Genomic DNA, 16095 nt, shown 5'->3' with positions numbered 1-16095 from the left:
GGCATTGAGGACAGGCAGGGGGCGTGGAAACACAACGCACTGGGACCCTGTCCAGGGCCCTCTCTATGCGACACTGAGTGCCCCACGGCAGCGGGGGGAGGGAGGGCGTTCCCAGGTGAAAGTATAGTAAGGGGTGCTGTCATCGGCCTGGAAAAGGTGACATGGGGCCGGAGTTGAGGTCCCAGGGCAGTCAGGGAGGGCTGAGGCCCCGTCTCCTTGGCGCCCATAAGAGCGAGCCCTACCACCCAGCCCATCTTGCCGCCTCCGTGGCTGGGGCAGCAGACACACCAAAGAAGCCCAAGACACTTCTGACTGCTTAGAATTTTTATTAAAACAATCATTTAAATTACAACCATCCCCGGAATAGAAAATAGCCTTCCATGGTCTGGCCCTGACAGGAAGCAAGACTCAGGCCCCGCTGGAGCAAGTGCGGTTTGACATCTTGGAAAAGGGATGGAGCTTCCCTGGAAGCCCACAAGGGGCCTGCCTGGCCCAAGAGCAGCTGGGAGGCGCTGTCTCCCCACTGAGGCGGCCCCTCCGGGGGCTGCAAGGCCCAAGCCCTATCAGCGAGCAGCACTCTGTCCCCCGTCCTGGTTTTCTGCCTCTAGATTTGCTGTTTTGATTTGTAAGAGAAAACAGAGGGAGAGAGAAGCCTGTCCCCAAGATGACAAAACATAGTCGCGTAAGAAGTGTTACGTAATGCCACGGGGTGTTGTCTAGGGGGGCCTGGCAGGTACGTGAATAACTGAGTGGACGCCCCAGGTCAGAGCGCTGCTGGGGCCGAGGCAGAGCTCCGGGCAGGACGAATGAGGTGGTCTGTGCCCAACAGCAAAGGGCCAACAGCGCAGCCTCACGGCATGTCACCAGCCGGGCAGCCCAAGAACCGTCAGAAGTGCCCATAATGAAATCGCTGTGGCTAGGGCCCTGCTCTCAGGGGAGCTCAGCTTATTCCTTACTTAATAAGCAACCATGCCCCAAAAATGTTCACTTGGAAAGAACACAGTCACCTGAGCCACAGGCTCAAGTCCCTGAAAACCAAGCTCCTCTTTCATTCCTTTGCCTTCCAAGTGGCTCAAGACCTGAGGGCCACCACCCTCTCCGCCTATCCATCTTGGGGAGGTACACGCCAGCTCCCGCCTCCAGGGAGAGCTGAAGTGTTCCTGGATGAGCGAGGCTCTGCGGGGCACCCCCCCCCCAAGTCTGCTCTCGGGCCCCAGGGTGCTCCTGCCACAGCTCACATGCCAGCTGGCTCCCTTGTGGCCATGTGGCTCGGCATTTCCCGGACTTGGAACACACACACAGCAGTTAAATAATAAAAAAACAAAGCCCGACAACATTTATATAAACCACTACCAGGCTCCTGTGCCCGGAGCCACTGTTACAGGTTCGATTTACAGGTCAGGAGGAAAGTAACTCGCCATGGAAATTCAGGGATAGCTGGTGAGCCTGCGGAGACGGAGCCTCAACACAAGGGCCAGGCCCCACATTACAGACGCCTCAGGACTCCCTTCACCGGGGCCACATCTCGGGGGAAGAGGCTTTTGAGTGACAGGGAGACACAAGGAAGCTCTCTCAGCCACAGCCATCCACACTTGGCATCCAGATGTCCACCCTGCATGCCCTAAGGGGCTTGGGGACCCACAGGGCTGCCTTCCTCAGGGCAGGGTGGCCCCAGATGGGAGGTGGCCAGCCTGGGACACCGTCAGGTCAGCCTGACTGTGGACAGAAGGCAGAAGAGTTTCTCAAAACCATGCAGGACAGCCAGAGACACCTCTACTCTCAGGAAATCTCCAGGCCCTCACATGTCTCCACTTCATAAGCCTCTTTTCACTGGTTCAGACTTATCTCCTGCTCTGTATAACAGCCCCACTGGAAGGATCTGAATGGCTGGTGGGTCACGCAGCACCACCAAACCACAGAGAAAAGAAAGTGGCCCCAAACTAAGGAGCGTGGTGCCATGCGGGTGGCTCTGTGACCTCCTGCTGCCCGAGTGGCAGGGAGCTGTGCACAGCAGGTGCCGAGCACCGACAGTGAGGGGACACCGGGCCTGTGCATCTGGCTTGTGCTGGGAGGAGCACAGGGGACCCCACACGGCCCAAGGGGGAATATAAAATAAAGGGCCGTCTGGGGTACAAGGGCAACACCAATACAATCAAGGCTTAGGAAGGGCTTGCCGGCACGTGGCCAGAGGGAAAGGTGATTCAGGTCAGCCACACAGACTGGGGCCTCAGAGCCCTCACGGAACCTGGCCGGGCTACCAGGTGCTGACTACACCAGCCCGCCCCAGGCAGGAAAGACTAAGGCTGAAGGGGCTGAGGAAGCCACGCAGCTCCCGCCTGCCTCTCGGACCCTGGTCTGAGGTGGCAAAAGAAGGGGAGCGAATGTTCTGTGTGGAACAGATTCCTACACAGCTCTGCTGGCCTCCCTGCCCCTCTGCTGGCAGCCAGCCCGTCATCACAGCTTCTGCCTAAAGTCTTCCCCCAGTCACAGCTGCCTTTCCCATTCCCCACCAGCTGGCAGCCAGAGCGCGGCCTCGGGGGCTCCTGGGCTGAAGACCCATCGCGTGGCCTGTCGTGAGCCACAGGCTGGCTCACCGATGACATGTGGCAGGCAGGCTGGCAGGCAGGCCGCTCCGGGCCTGGGCTCGGGCGGGCCACACTCCTCGCATGCCAGTTCCTCACCAGTGGAGGAGATGAATGTTCTGGAACCCAGGATGGGGTGGGGGCAGTGGCACCAGCCTCCCCGTCTGCAGGGCTCCTGTGCACTTCACTCCCTACAACCACTTCTCTGGGCTGGGGAGGTCAGCACTGGACAGTGAGACACACACCTCAGGGTGCCTTTGACAAAGGAAGTACGGAACCCCACATCAGATGAGGAAAGACAAATACTTCTTTAAAAATTTTAAAAAGAACTAGAACCCCACGAGAGAGCTCTCTGCAGGTCACAGTTCAAGGCAATTGCACGTGAAGGGGGTTGGGCTCTCCACTCAGCTGGGCAAAGTTCCAGAGTTCCCACGAAAGCTCCCAGCCAGCCCACCTACGATGACTCCCACGGTGGCTGACCCATCCCTCTGGTGCCGGGAGCAGCAGATGCGACAGATCCTGGGTGGCTGGGAACCTGCTAGAGCTCTTCAAAGAAGGCCACTCGGGACTTGGCGCTCTGCAAGGTGAGCTGCAAAGAAGCAGAGAAGAGGTTGAAACGGGGCTGGATTTCTGCGTTCACGCCACGTGCCGTCCTGCCTTGGGGACTAACCTCAGGGCTGGTTTGGAGTGAAAGGGAAGACCGCTCAGACAGACGCTGAAGAAGCTCCCAAGTGAGTTTCCAGAGTTGCCCAGGAACTCAAATCAGGAAGTGACAAATGAGGACATGCCAGGAGGGATGGCTGGCGGACAGGAGCATGTCAGCAGGAAAGTGTCATCAATGTCATCCTTTCACAGAGGGCAGCAGATCCCTGGACACTGTCAGAGGGTCTCACGTTCCCGTCTACAAGAGTCTCTAACGTGCCTCTGTGGGGCCCTGCCTGTGGCCGTGTCACCTGGGACGCAAGGCTCAGAGGACCAGCTTGGCGGTACAAGACTCAGGCAAGGCAGGCCTGTGTCAGACAAGGAGGCGTGTGTCCCTTCCACTGCTGGTTCCCCCGGTGGCTCCCAAAGCAGACTTGCCCATGACCTGGCAGCTCAGAGGGGGTTTCCATCGACAAGCTGGGAGGCAATGAGCTTTCTAGTTGGGGCTGGTTCCGGCAAGGAGGACAGTGTCCGTGGGGCAGTGCTCTGTCTGGAAACTACAAGGCCTTCCCAGGAAGGCTGCTGTCCTGAGAAGCACAGGGTGGGGAAGCAGCAGAAGGGAGGGGAGATGATCAGGGGTTGAGCTCCTGGCATGGTGGAAAAGGCACTAGAATTTGTGACCCCCTGAACTGCTGAACCCTAATCCCCTGACTCAGGAGGCCACTTCCAGGATCTCCCCCAACAGAAGCATCTGGCATGGGCCTCCTGCAGTGCCCTGGCTCCCCTCCTGACATCACCCACTTGGGTGAGACTGTGTTCTACATCCAGCTCCTGGACTTCGCAAAGGGGGGTCTTCAGGGAAGGGGGACACAGGGTACATACTGTTCATCTTCAAATCCCCCAAACCCACTAAGCTTACTGCTTCATACCTAGTAGCAGCTCCAACGACGTTTGTTGAGTGAATCAAATGTAGGCTAGAGAGAAATGGTGGGATGCACAGGAAAGGCAAGAGCTCACACGGGGCTGAGAAGGCCCGGGCACTAATTCTCCTTTGTCACCAGCTTGCTGCGTGGCCTCAGTGGACACCCTTGACCTCTCTGAGCCTCTTCCCTCTGGAGTTAAACCACGGAAGCCGGCTGGATGGTCCGGCCCATTCCCTTGTCCTCTGCCAGTCTCTAAATCTAAAAAGTCCTTCGTACTATCTCAGCTCCCTAAAGGGTGGGGGAGGGAGGCTCGAAAGCCAAAGCTTCTCCATCAAACAGGAAGCGTCAGTGTGCTCAAATGAGACAGCTTGAGAGCCGGCTCTTTAAACCCTGCCAAATTTGTGGCCTTGAAGTTCCTGACTAACAAGGTGAGTGTAGGGAGGCATCCGAGCTGTCTTCTTCAGTGGAACCAATTTCAGAAGCCCTCTGGAAAACCCAGCTCTATTAGGAATGGAGAGAGCTTTCATTTCTTTGCTTAAATGGAACTCCCTCTACAAGGGAGCCAAGTTTGGATGGGTTTCTCCCTAAATGCAGTCAGAGGAGAACGACCAGGAGTTATGTGCTCTGTGATAATGGGACTCACAACGGTAACCGGGAAAGAAGAAAGAGAACCTGAGAATCACTGGGACAAAATCCTCTTGGGGGAGAGTTTAAATCAAAAGGTGTGAAACCCAGAGGCTCCTGGACGGCACAGGTGGTGAAGAGTCCAACTTGGTTTCAGCTTGGGTCATGATCTCAGGGTCCTGGGATCGAGCCTCGTGTCAGGCTCTGTGCTCAGCTTGGAGTCTGCTTGAGATTTTCTCTCCCTCTCCCTCTGCCCCCCACCCCCACTCATGCTCACACGCACGTGCTCTCTCGCTCTCTAAAATAAATAAATACATCTTTTTTTTTTTTTAAAGGTGTGAAACCCAATGTCTCCACTCAGGTTTCTTCCACACTCCCAGAGAAGACCTCAGGTGGGCTCCTCAGGGGGACAGGGAGATGCCCACAGCCCTTCCACACACTGAGTCACACAGAGGCAGAGCCAGGCTGCCTGATCCAAAGCCGCTGACCAGCTGGGTGGCCCTGGGCAGGTCACTTATTTGCTGTGGTCTCAGCTGCCCACTGTGAAGCGGGGATGGTGGCACCCCTTTCTCACAGGGGGACGTGCAGAGTTACTGGGAAGCACCGTGAAGCACTCAGCACCATGCGTGACGTGCGCCGAGAACTCAACAGCTGTTATTACTAATCACAGCACCACATTTTCCCCCCTACCCCCAGCTCTGGCTCCTCTCCTTCCCGTGGGGGAGCAGGGCAGAGTGCAGGTTAGAGGCGGTGCAGGAGAAGGCAGGCTCACGCATTGGGCTGGCCCTCACGGCCTCCGAGGCAGGGCAAGAGGATGCCCCCGAGAGGCCTGGCCACTTCCCCAGGCAGGAAGCCCAGGCTGTGGGGGCCTCCGAGAGCCTTCCGCCCGTTTGTCCAATGTTGGCTCCAAGAATTCCTGGATCCACTACCCGAGTTGCGTGCTGGCTGTCCCCTCGAGGTGCCAGGGGAAGGTTTTGGCAGCTCCAGCAGCGCCAGATTCCAGTTACTCAAGCACGTGTTTGTTGGGATGCAAAGCCCTCTTCGGGTGGGTAAGATGCTTCCCTGGATCCCCACCCAACACTGCATGGCAGGGGCTCAGGCTGACCTCTTATCCTGCACGAGCAGAAGTGGTACCCCAGCCCGAGGAAAGGTTTGGAGCAAAGTCAAATACCGGCCACACAGAAGTAGCAAAGCACCGCAGACACGTGGCCTCGGCAAGAGGAGAGAGCACCACGGTCTTCCATAAGGCACTAGGCTGCTACAGGGACAGGCAGACCCACCACACAGAGGGGGCTGACAGGACTGCTGCCGCTGGGGATACTGGGAGCCTCCTGCATCGGCCCACAGGCAGAACTGACTACTGTGTGATTCCTGGCGGTCCTAATTCCATTAGGGACCCTGCCGTCTGAGGAAATTACCTCCACAAGCCCACTTATCTGCTGCTGGAACCCGTCCAGCCACCACCCCGGCCTCTGCCTGCTCTCCCTTCAGCAGCATCCTTTATCTTAGACATCAAAATGTCCTCCTCCTGAGCTAGCCAGCTCTCCCTGCGCTCGCTCGTGCAGGAAAGCAGGTGGGGGAGGCAGGAAGTGAGAGGAGGGTCTGCAAGAAGCAGCCTTGGGCTTCTTTCCTCTGCCCGGGGACTCAGAAGCCCAGGGGCAGAGGTCAGGAGGGCCTCTCGGGCACTGCCAACAGCAGCTCCCAGCTGTGCTCCGGCCTGGTTCTTCTCACCTGTGGGATCTGTCACCACCTGCTGTTTCTAGAAAGCTCACTGACTGTCACGTTGACTGTACAGCTAGAGGCAGGAGAGAAGGGGAGGGCTCAGAGGATCATGGCACAGAGCAAGCCCTTCAGAAAACAAACTGCCTCTGTGCGTCTTTGTGTGCTCATGAGAACTGGCAAACAAGCGTCCTGGTTTCCCTGCCACCCGCCCATGCCCTAAGGTGTACGAGCCCATGTCAGCGTTTGGTCGGCCTTCTTGCTGTGACAGGCCCGGCTCTCTCCTCACAGCACCACAGAGACAGCCTGACGAAGGCCCTCACCTCCCTCCCGCAGGTCACACTGTGAGAACTGAAGCCAGTCCCGGGAGCCCCCACCACCACCACCCCGCACTCTCTTTGGCGGCCCAGCAATAGCCCTCCTCGCCCTCCAGTCTGAGCTGCTGGGGGGGAGGGGGCACTGCCTCTAGGAGCAAGGGCAATTCCCCAAGTACTTGCGGTGTGGGCTCCATGACCACACTGCCAAGGCTTATCTCCACGCTCGACCAGGAAGAGGTCTCCTCCCAACTTCAGTAGGTGGTGAAAGCCTCAGGATGCGTCGCGGACAATGGCTGCAACACGCTGGGACCTGCGGAATCTGCTCCGCCTGAACACAACTAGCAACCATGTCTGCCACGCGCCGTTCAAAAGTCACACCAACTCCAGACAAGGGCCAGCCATGGGGCTCCTGGAGGTCATGCCCAGCTCCTCCGGAAGCTGTACACCACAGAGTCCCTGCACAAAGCCCCCAGGCCACAGTGCTCTCGCCAGTTCCCTGAAGATGACTAAAAGAACATGAAGTTTCCTCACCAGGCACTGGGCTGACCCGCTTCTCTCTTCCAGCTGTCTCTTCACATCTGATTAAAATCGGCCGTGTGAATAATACAGGAGGAATTAAGTTCTCTCTTGACTGAACCGGCTGGTCAAGTCTGTCACTAATCCAATTCCATTCTGAGGAGACAAACTCCCTTTGCTTTCCCTGCTGCAGCTCTCTGCAGCTTGGTTTTTATCTTACAGGGGCTCTCATCCACCTGTTGGGCCTGGACCCTTCTTCCTGCCCAGCATCGACAGCCACGAGCCTGGCAGGGTCCTCTCTCCTGCCCATGTGTCCGTCCAACTGCCAGTTGTCTGCGGCAGCCACCAGGCTGTGAAAGGGCAGGAGAGGGAGCCACTCAGAAAGCTACACCTCTTTCAAGCTACCACAACTCTGTGGTATCACCGCACAGACACGTCCATCTGATCACAACAAGCTCAGATACGGGAGACACATACGTCTCCTTAAAAAGACACAGGCGGCTGGATCCTCTCAAGCCTCGGCAGCAGCAGGTGCCCAGCAGGTTCTCCCCAACCCAGGCACGCACGCCAGACGCAGACTCAACTGGTTCCTGCTCACTGGGTAAGCTTTCCAGGCGGCCCATCAAGATTCGACGATCTGGCACTTGCCCACTTCTGAGAAAGGGCTCCGGGGTCTGGGGACAGCAAGCCTGGAAGGCACCTGTGACAAGCAGCAGGCTCACCAACCCCTCCCAGCCTGCCCACCAGGGGAAGGCGGCCAGCTACAAAGGATCCTCCGGCATCATTCCCAAGAGTGCCCCCTGCTGGAAAAACACAACACGAGGCGGGCTGCGAACTCTCCTTCCAGCTCTCCTCTAAAAGTCCTTTTGGGGGAATCATTTCCCAAAGTGATGGGAGGGTAGCGAAATGTATTCCGGCACGGAGCCTGCAGCAGCAAGGCTGCTTGATTAAGAATGAATTACACTTTCATCAGCACATACAGAAAATTGATTCACAAGGCCGCATGTGATAATCTTGTTCCTAAAGCAAAAAGTGGCTGCGTGGGGGTAGGCAGGACACAGAGCCACTTCGGCTATCAGTGACAAGAGAAAGGAAGCTCTACAATTAAGCTGGGAGAACAAAACTAATCAGAGCACCAGGATTCCTCCAACTAGTCTCTGGAGGCCTTGCCTCAATCTACTCATCCCGAGGGAGGAAAAAGGAAGGTGGGAGGGGGACCGTCGAACTCATTTTAAACAATAAGACCCACAACGCTGAACCCATTTTAGATACTAACCTAATAAACTCTAGGCTCGGAGACTCTGCTTGTCCCATAAAAATGCAGCGGAATTGAAATGCAAGCCCTAAAATCATGTTATACTTCCTCTCCGCCACTACATATTGAAAACGAAGGAGCGGGGGAGGGCACAGATTCAAAAGGACAGGCAGATTCTCTGGCGCTGGGATCCACCAGGAGAAAGCCAACTCTGGAGCGGAAAGGTGACAGCCAAATCCAACAGCGGCAAATTCCAACATAATCTTCGGTTTCGGGTGTAATCAACATTCCCCGTTCCAAATCAGAGTCGAGGGGGCAGCGCCAGGGAAGGGGGAAAAGTTGCCATAAAGTGGCCAGATTAAGCATTTCTGCAGTCTTGCTAGTGACGGCTTGCACCCAAATGCCATCTGGTGATGTGCATGGGGAGAGAGCTGTGCACACACTTATTCCTAAGCAGAGGTGGGATGAAAGGCCAAGTCCATCCCAATTAACACATTCATTCAGTTTGGTATTAGCTTCTTTATCTGCTCTGGAGAGAAATCGGCCAGGGAAAACCCAGAGGGTGTCTTTCGTAACATTAATCCTTTAGGGACCTAAATCAGGAAGATGCCTGGAAACGGTGTGCCTGTGTCTTGAGCCGCCTGTGTGATGCTGGCACGGCCCTTTGCTACCCCGTTCCTCCGCCTGGAAAGTGGACTAATCAGCCTGATTCACCTCACTGGGCAGGTAGAGGCCAACTCACAGCCACGGCGTACTCTGAGCGCCGAGTACCTCAGCAAAAAGGTGCAGATATACTGATGTCATTTTCAAATTGCCAATATCAGAAGGGAAATCACGGCAAGGATCGTAAGAACAGAACCTCCAGGCCGCAGAATGAGTTTGCATCCCGTCTCTTCCCTCCCACTGTTGCAGTAACAAATCAGGTGCCGGAGGAAAGCTGCACTGAAACACATCTTCAGAGCTGAGGGACCAAATGGGATGTTTTACTGCATCCAATAAGGCCCAATAATGTCCTCAGGCACTTCCAAATGGTTGTAAAATATCCTAGGAGGGCAAAGCAGGCTTTGTACGCTCCTCAACGCCTCCCCAAAGGGCAACTGCCTGACTGGGTGAAGTCTCCCAACCAAAAAGAGGAACTAGGTCGTGGTCTTTCGGAAAAGAGGCTGACAGAACCTTCTATCTAGAGAGCTACCAGAAACAGGCAAGACAACAGTAAGCCCTCGCCAGTGGAGAGGGCCGTGGACATCTAGCTGGTGCGCGTGTGAGGTAGCAGTGGCCCCTGGGGATGAGCCCAGGTGTCCCGTCCAGGAAGACCATGCTCCTTGAGACCAGCCCACGCCTCCCAACACCTTCCCTGAGCTTCCCACAAAGCGGGGAAGAGTTCGCCACTGCCCTCTCTTCCAAGTGTTTTCTATCCACACCTGCCATGCTGTTGCTCCTTGCTAATCCTTGCTCCCACCCTGCGCCCATCCCCCTTTCTTCTCCTGCACCCCCTCCCGACTCTGCCACCTTTCAACAACAAAAGAAAGGTTCTGGAGCTGGGGAGCCAGCGCGCTCCCTTTGATGCCAGGGCAGAGAATGCCACACCAGGCAGTGCTCAGTTTCCAAAGCAGGCAGAGCCACTCGGATCGAGCGACCGGGGTCACATGAAGCACACATGACCAACGGAAACCGTTCAGAGCCGGCCAACCAGAGGTCACCAGGGAGGCTCTGGCCGTTTAATTGTGGGAGACGCCTTTCACGCGTGTTCAATCTCAGCCCGTGATTTATCGCTTCCCTGGGCGTTTTAAGTGTTCTACTTCACTTTGCCAGCCCTGCATCTCCAGGGGAGTCCGTGCAAATTGAAGATGACATTGGACTTTTATGTCTTACTGATCTGAGAGGCGGCTACAGCTTCAGAGAACTGTCAAGGTTCCTCATTCCTGTTTCTCCACCAGTGCAAACTGCAGCTGGGCCTTCATGGCTCCAACCATTTACTAATAAAATAAGCTTTCTAAGCTCTACAACCCCCATGATTTCTCATCTGTCAATTCCCTTTGAAATCCTGTACTTCCTTGGAGATCAGGGGCACAAAAATGATGACACATTTACAGGCACTCAGACCAGCTCGGGATCGGGGAGTGAAACCTGTCCCTTGAGAGGGGATGAAAGCAGGACCTTGATATGTGCAAACTCTGGGACTGCATTTTCACCTCCCAAGTGTGCAGCACAGCTGGCCACTACTCACCTTATCAGCACTGTGGCTCTGAAGCCCACGACACCTGTGTCCCCCTTACCCCAGCCTCACTGCCGGACCTCGCTCCCTCACTCGAAAGACTCAGGGGCCAGGAATATGTCACTGTCGCACTCCCTGAGAATGAAATGAGCCTAGGTTCTTAGGGGCGGCTTTTGATCACTAGGTGCCCCTCCGGGTCAGGTGCAAATGCCAAACCAGTTGCACTGAGTATCAGTTGTGGGGGGGGTGGAAATGTGGGAAGTTATGATTAGCAGGAGGAGCAAAAATATACCCCTGCAAACTCACATCAGATTTGTAAAAAGAACCAGGGAAGTTAATTCTGGCTTTTTCAAAGTTTTTACCTCCAAACGCATTAATTAATTAATTGCTGAGGTGTTATGGTGAACTATTTCCTGTGTATTATCTCATTTAATCCTCATAACAATCCTGGGCATTAAGGACTGTTTTATTCCCTTTTTACAGGTGAGGACACTGGGCTTTAAGAGAAAGTAAGAATTATGGAGGAAGTACGTGGCAGAGCAGTGGTAAGCTCAGTTAACCAGGCCAGACAGCCTCTTGGCATTTCCAAGGGAACACGGTAACCCCTGAACCTAAGGGTAAACCCCTGGAATTAGCTTAAGCGCTCCTCAGCCCCCGAGGGTACCGCGCAGTGTCGGACACGGAGGCCTCACAGGCAGGCAGAGGAGTACTGAAGGCGAGGAGGAGGAGGAGGCACGTGCCCGGGTTATGGCAGGCAGGTAGACCCATTCTTTTCTTGAAGAAATCTATGATCAGAAAACATTGAAAACAGAACAAAAAGCAGTGCAGGCTGGTTTGAACCAAGACTAATGAGCGCTCAGGACACTGGAAACTCTGAAGTTCACCACCAGCCCTTACGTGTATCTCATCCTGGACTTTGTAGATGGAGCTCCGCCCTTCACATTCTCGGCGGCCGCACTTCCAAAGCCCACCGTGGTGTTTCCCTTCAGCGAGGCTCACTCTGGCCCAACCCCAGAGCTACCCTGGTACAGGCAGGCAGCTGCTCGGCAAGCGTGGTCACTGGCTGCAGGGACCACCGGAAGTCCAGACGATGGAAAGGGTATCAAACTTCACGTGTAGCAAAAACTCCATTATTTCATCTAGTGATCCTGAGATAAGTCCAGCTGTATTAAAAGCCAAGTCCATGCTTTTATTAACCCTCAAGTAATCAGAATTCTTGATTAACTGGAACATGGCAGCCTGCTTTGAAAACAAGTTCATATCAAGATGTTTAAAAAAAAAAAAAAAGGCTTCTGTGAATGTCCTAGGAGCAGTACAAATTTGACTACAAATCAAACCTCATTTGTCTATAATAAGAGCTCAGTGAGAACTGACGGACAAAATCAGGCCCCCGAAGAATCTAAACGTTCTGAATCATTACAGAAAGAAGAAAGATGAAATCCTCTCAAGGTGGAATGGTATGGTCATACACAGGCATAGCTGACAGCACAGGCTCAGCCGAAAAGGGACTTTCTGCTGGACCCTGTGTGAGCCGCGGAGTCCAGGAGACCACAGTGGATCCACTCCACGGTCTTCTGGGCACCATGGGGTCACTACCTGACAGGTGATCCACTTGGCCTGCCCAGTTCCGGGGTTGGTCATACTGCCCTGTTCACAGCGTGCACTGCTTGGTGTTGGGGTGTTCAAAGCCAACATGTGGTATGAAAGCTGAAGAAAGAGGAGCCTGCTAACTCAAAGCATCACACACAGATTGGGGTTCATGCTATGGGTTCTTGGAACCACTGACAGATAGAATCCATCTTGTAATGAGATCCATCTGGGACTTTAATAGCTAACCTCTCTTGCTTGGATAACAACCGCAAATAAGATCTATCTTATGCCAGATCTCACTTTTTGGTAGATAGCTTCCAATGAGTTTATCTTATTCTAATAGCAGAAACTGTGCTAAGGACACCAAAGGACACATCCTACATGACGGTCAGGAGTTGGTGGGCCCACCGGCTTGCATACCGCTGGGGCTCAGGTGAGGACAGAGGGAGGATGTTACGTTATTACCGGGCATAATAAATTCTCCCCACTGCCAAGGCACGCTGGGAGGATGATGAACTGTTGCAGAAGGAAAGCAGCAATCGTTCCACTAATTCACTCAACAACCACTGACTGCTCGTCTACCGGGTGCCAGCCACTGTCCCAATGTGAGTTCACGCTGACCACGACTCTGCCCCAGGCTGTGGTGGAGCTGGAGCAGAGACGGCCTTTAGAGCGCCGGACGGATGGTCCACTTAGACTGACTACAAATAAGACCACTGTGCTGGTGGTTTGCTTTACTTGGAAAGAAAATGGTCGTGTACAGAAAGGGGAGGCTCTTAAAGAAAATGAGGGTGTGCGGGCAGCCCCTTCCTTCCACCACCAGAAGTAGCCGGGTATGACCATGGGTCTTCAGAAGCTGTCACCACATGAAAGGTCTTGATCTGGAGTTAAAGACACTCAAATCCCATTTCCATGCTAGGGCTATTTATCTGAGGACTACACCACTGAGACAAAGGACTTTCAGACAGACCTCACTGGACAAGAAGCCATGACCATCCCCAGCCCAACGATGACACAAGATGTGAAGGACAGCCAGTCCTACAGCCCCATGACATGCTCTTCAGAACGAGGCAGACTTCTGGACCCCTGGAGGCTGGTCTGGCCCCAGAAGGTGGGATGCCTGCTCTCAGACTCAAAGCATGCTGCGGCCAGTACCCGGGCGCCACCTGCCCTCGGGAGGGCTCCGCATGGCCCAGGGACAGAGACAGGCAAGCTCATGCATGGGTTAGTATCACAGAGGGTAGTACCATCACCACATACAGAGTACCTGGGAATAACCTACTTTGAGGGCTCAAATGCAGATAGGTCTTCTGCCTTGGGCTTGAGGCTAAACCAGAAAAATAAAATGAAGAAAAACAAAAACATACCCTGTGATATCAACAATGCCACATGTGCCATTTGCAAAATGCTCAGACAGGCCTGAAATTGTGACAAGTGACTTCATTTGTTTATTTTTATGGCTTGGAAACAGGTCTCTCCGGCTTTCAGCACGCCAGGTTCCCGTGGCTGAGGGACCGACTCACCGCAGCAGCTGCAAAGATGAGACGACTCCGGGTGCCCAGACGAGGAACTGGGGGCCGGGGCAGGGGAGCCTGAGGCAGCTCCTTCGAGGGCTGACTGGCTCACTGGCCCAGTTGTCGTTTTACCTCTCGGCTCCCTGGCTGAGGCCTCACTTTAGCTCCTCTTTTGCTAATTGTTTAACAATTTCGTTTTGGAAGGGAAACCCAGTAAATGACGGGAGCCAGAGGAAAGAAGAGTGTGGAATGGGGAAAGGCCTTTCCTTCTTGGTTATGCTAGTGAAAGGAATGCTCTACTGACTGCACCCATCAACAACGGCAAGGAGCTACGGAGCCCTCAGGAGTCTTCACATACAGCTCAACTACTGAAAACAGATACTCCTGGGGCGCCTGCGTGGCTCAGTCTGTAAAGCATCTGCCTTCGGCTCAGGTCATGATCCCGGGGTCCTGGGACTGAGCCCCACGGCGGGCTCCCTGCTCAGCGGGGGCCTGCTTCTCCCTCTTCCCGCCCCCGCTCATGCTCTCCCTTGCTATCTTGCTCTCTCTCAAATAAATAAATAAATTTTTTAAAAATAAAAATCTTTTAAAAAAAGAAAAAAAAAACCACAAGACCCCTTAACCTGGGACACCACTTTAAAGACTAAGGTAAAGATTAAAAAAGTAAACCTATCTAAACTATCGTGGTCAAAACTCAATGAACAGTCTAACCTTAATGACACCTCTTTTACAGGTAAAGCCTGACTCTGGGCTATCAGTCAGGAGCAGACGACCGGCAGGAGAGGTCATTTCTGCTTTGCCCGACATGAGAAAAGTACACTCTTGGGCTGACATGTATATGGGATTAACCTTCCCTAAAATGCTGAAAGCTCAAAATATCAGTAGAGAACGATCTGAAACTGCTAGCAACATAAAGTCTCACCTTTTAAAACATTAACGTTCTTCTAGACACTTTTGTGTAAGTTTTTCAACGTTAAAATTCAGAAGTTGGTTTCTTTAAAGCAAGAACAGAATTGTTTTTATAGTCCTTGCCACTTAAAAACCCAAAAAGACTAGAGGGAGAGTCCATACTCAACAGCCTCCGTCTCATTTTGCTTTCTCATGAAGTAAGGCAGCTCCCTGGGCAGAACTCCCCTTGGCTTAGAAGACAGAATTGCTTTCCTGCTAAATGATGGATCAAAACCCGTCTCGTAACAGTGATTCATTTCATCAGAGCTTTTAACAGGCTCCCCTTCCATCAAGCCAATGGGCTCACAATCACTGGTGGATTTAATTCCCTTTCTGGCGTGAGTTAAAAAATTTCCTCAACTAAGTACGTATAAAAAATGGTAACAGTCTAACGACTCGGCTCCTCAGGAAACCAGATGCCAACCTCACATTTCATTAATGACTGTCCTGATCAGTGAAGGACAGGAGACTCGGTACCTTCTTGATGGTATTGTGCTTGCTGCTGGTGCCACCCCGGTCGGAGTTCTCGTTGTGCAGAATATCCAAGGCTGTCTCCCTCTCTCTGAGTTTCAGGGCCTCGATCTCGGTCTTGAGTTCATTGAGCTGCTCCTGCAAGTGCTTGCTCTTCTCCATGTACTCCACTCTGCCGGCAAGAGGACATTGTGCATCACGGCTCTGGTGGCAGTATGACACGGGATCCAGGGTCTGCGGCCTGGGGTCCACTCCCGGGCTGGGGGAGCCGGGGCCTCACCTAACAGGTCTGAGTCTGTTTCCTCGTCCATGAGATTGGGGTAATGCTCACAGGGCTGTAGTCAGAGTTAAGTAAAATAAAGCACAGGAAAGGCCCCTGGTAAACTCTCAGAAAGTGCTCTACGAATGCCCGTTACCGCAGATAGCTTTTAGTTCTGCACAAGTAACGACACAATGAATCAAAACTCCTGGCATCCAAAACAATCTCCGGTTTCAACCCTTCTTGGATAAGTGATTCTATGCAAGTGACCTCTTCTGATAGGCCCTGGCCACGTCCTTACTTGTTTTGGGATGTCATCTCCTAAAGAGGGTGGAAGCTCACTCAGCCAACACCAGGAAGAAAAAGATCCCCACCATCGCCTGCAAATAGATATTCTATCTATGATGGTGAAAAATCTGGAAATCCTCCTCAAAGTGTCCACCTCTAAGGACATAAGGCTAACCATGCAACACAAACACCAGGAACATTCTGTAGTGATGCCCATGGCTGGTATGTGGAG

At 53.6% G+C, this 16095-nt stretch overlaps 1 protein-coding gene across 6 annotated transcripts in view; it reads right to left on the bottom strand.

Moving 5' to 3' along the window:
• Positions 1–310: 310 nt before the first annotated feature.
• NF2 (neurofibromin 2) overlaps positions 311–16095 on the bottom strand; it is a 76297-nt gene continuing 60512 nt past the window's right edge. For 3 of the 6 annotated variants that reach the window (XM_040619711.1, XM_040619713.1, XM_040619714.1), the window contains 2 exons: positions 15323–15488; positions 311–3171 (listed from right to left, as the gene is read on the bottom strand). In XM_040619711.1, the coding sequence (XP_040475645.1) occupies positions 3121–3171; positions 15323–15488 (217 nt within the window). In that variant the 3' untranslated portion in view covers positions 311–3120. Of the gene's footprint in view, positions 3172–13170; positions 13265–13582; positions 13711–15315; positions 15489–16095 lie in introns of those variants that run through there. The other 3 variants (XM_008686721.2, XM_040619712.1, XM_040619716.1) reach the window with 3 other exon arrangements.

This window comes from Ursus maritimus, unplaced genomic scaffold, assembly GCF_017311325.1.
Source record: "Ursus maritimus isolate PB19 unplaced genomic scaffold, ASM1731132v1 scaffold_33, whole genome shotgun sequence".
Lineage (NCBI taxonomy): Eukaryota > Metazoa > Chordata > Mammalia > Carnivora > Ursidae > Ursus > Ursus maritimus.
This window is presented reverse-complemented; position numbering and strand designations above follow the sequence as displayed.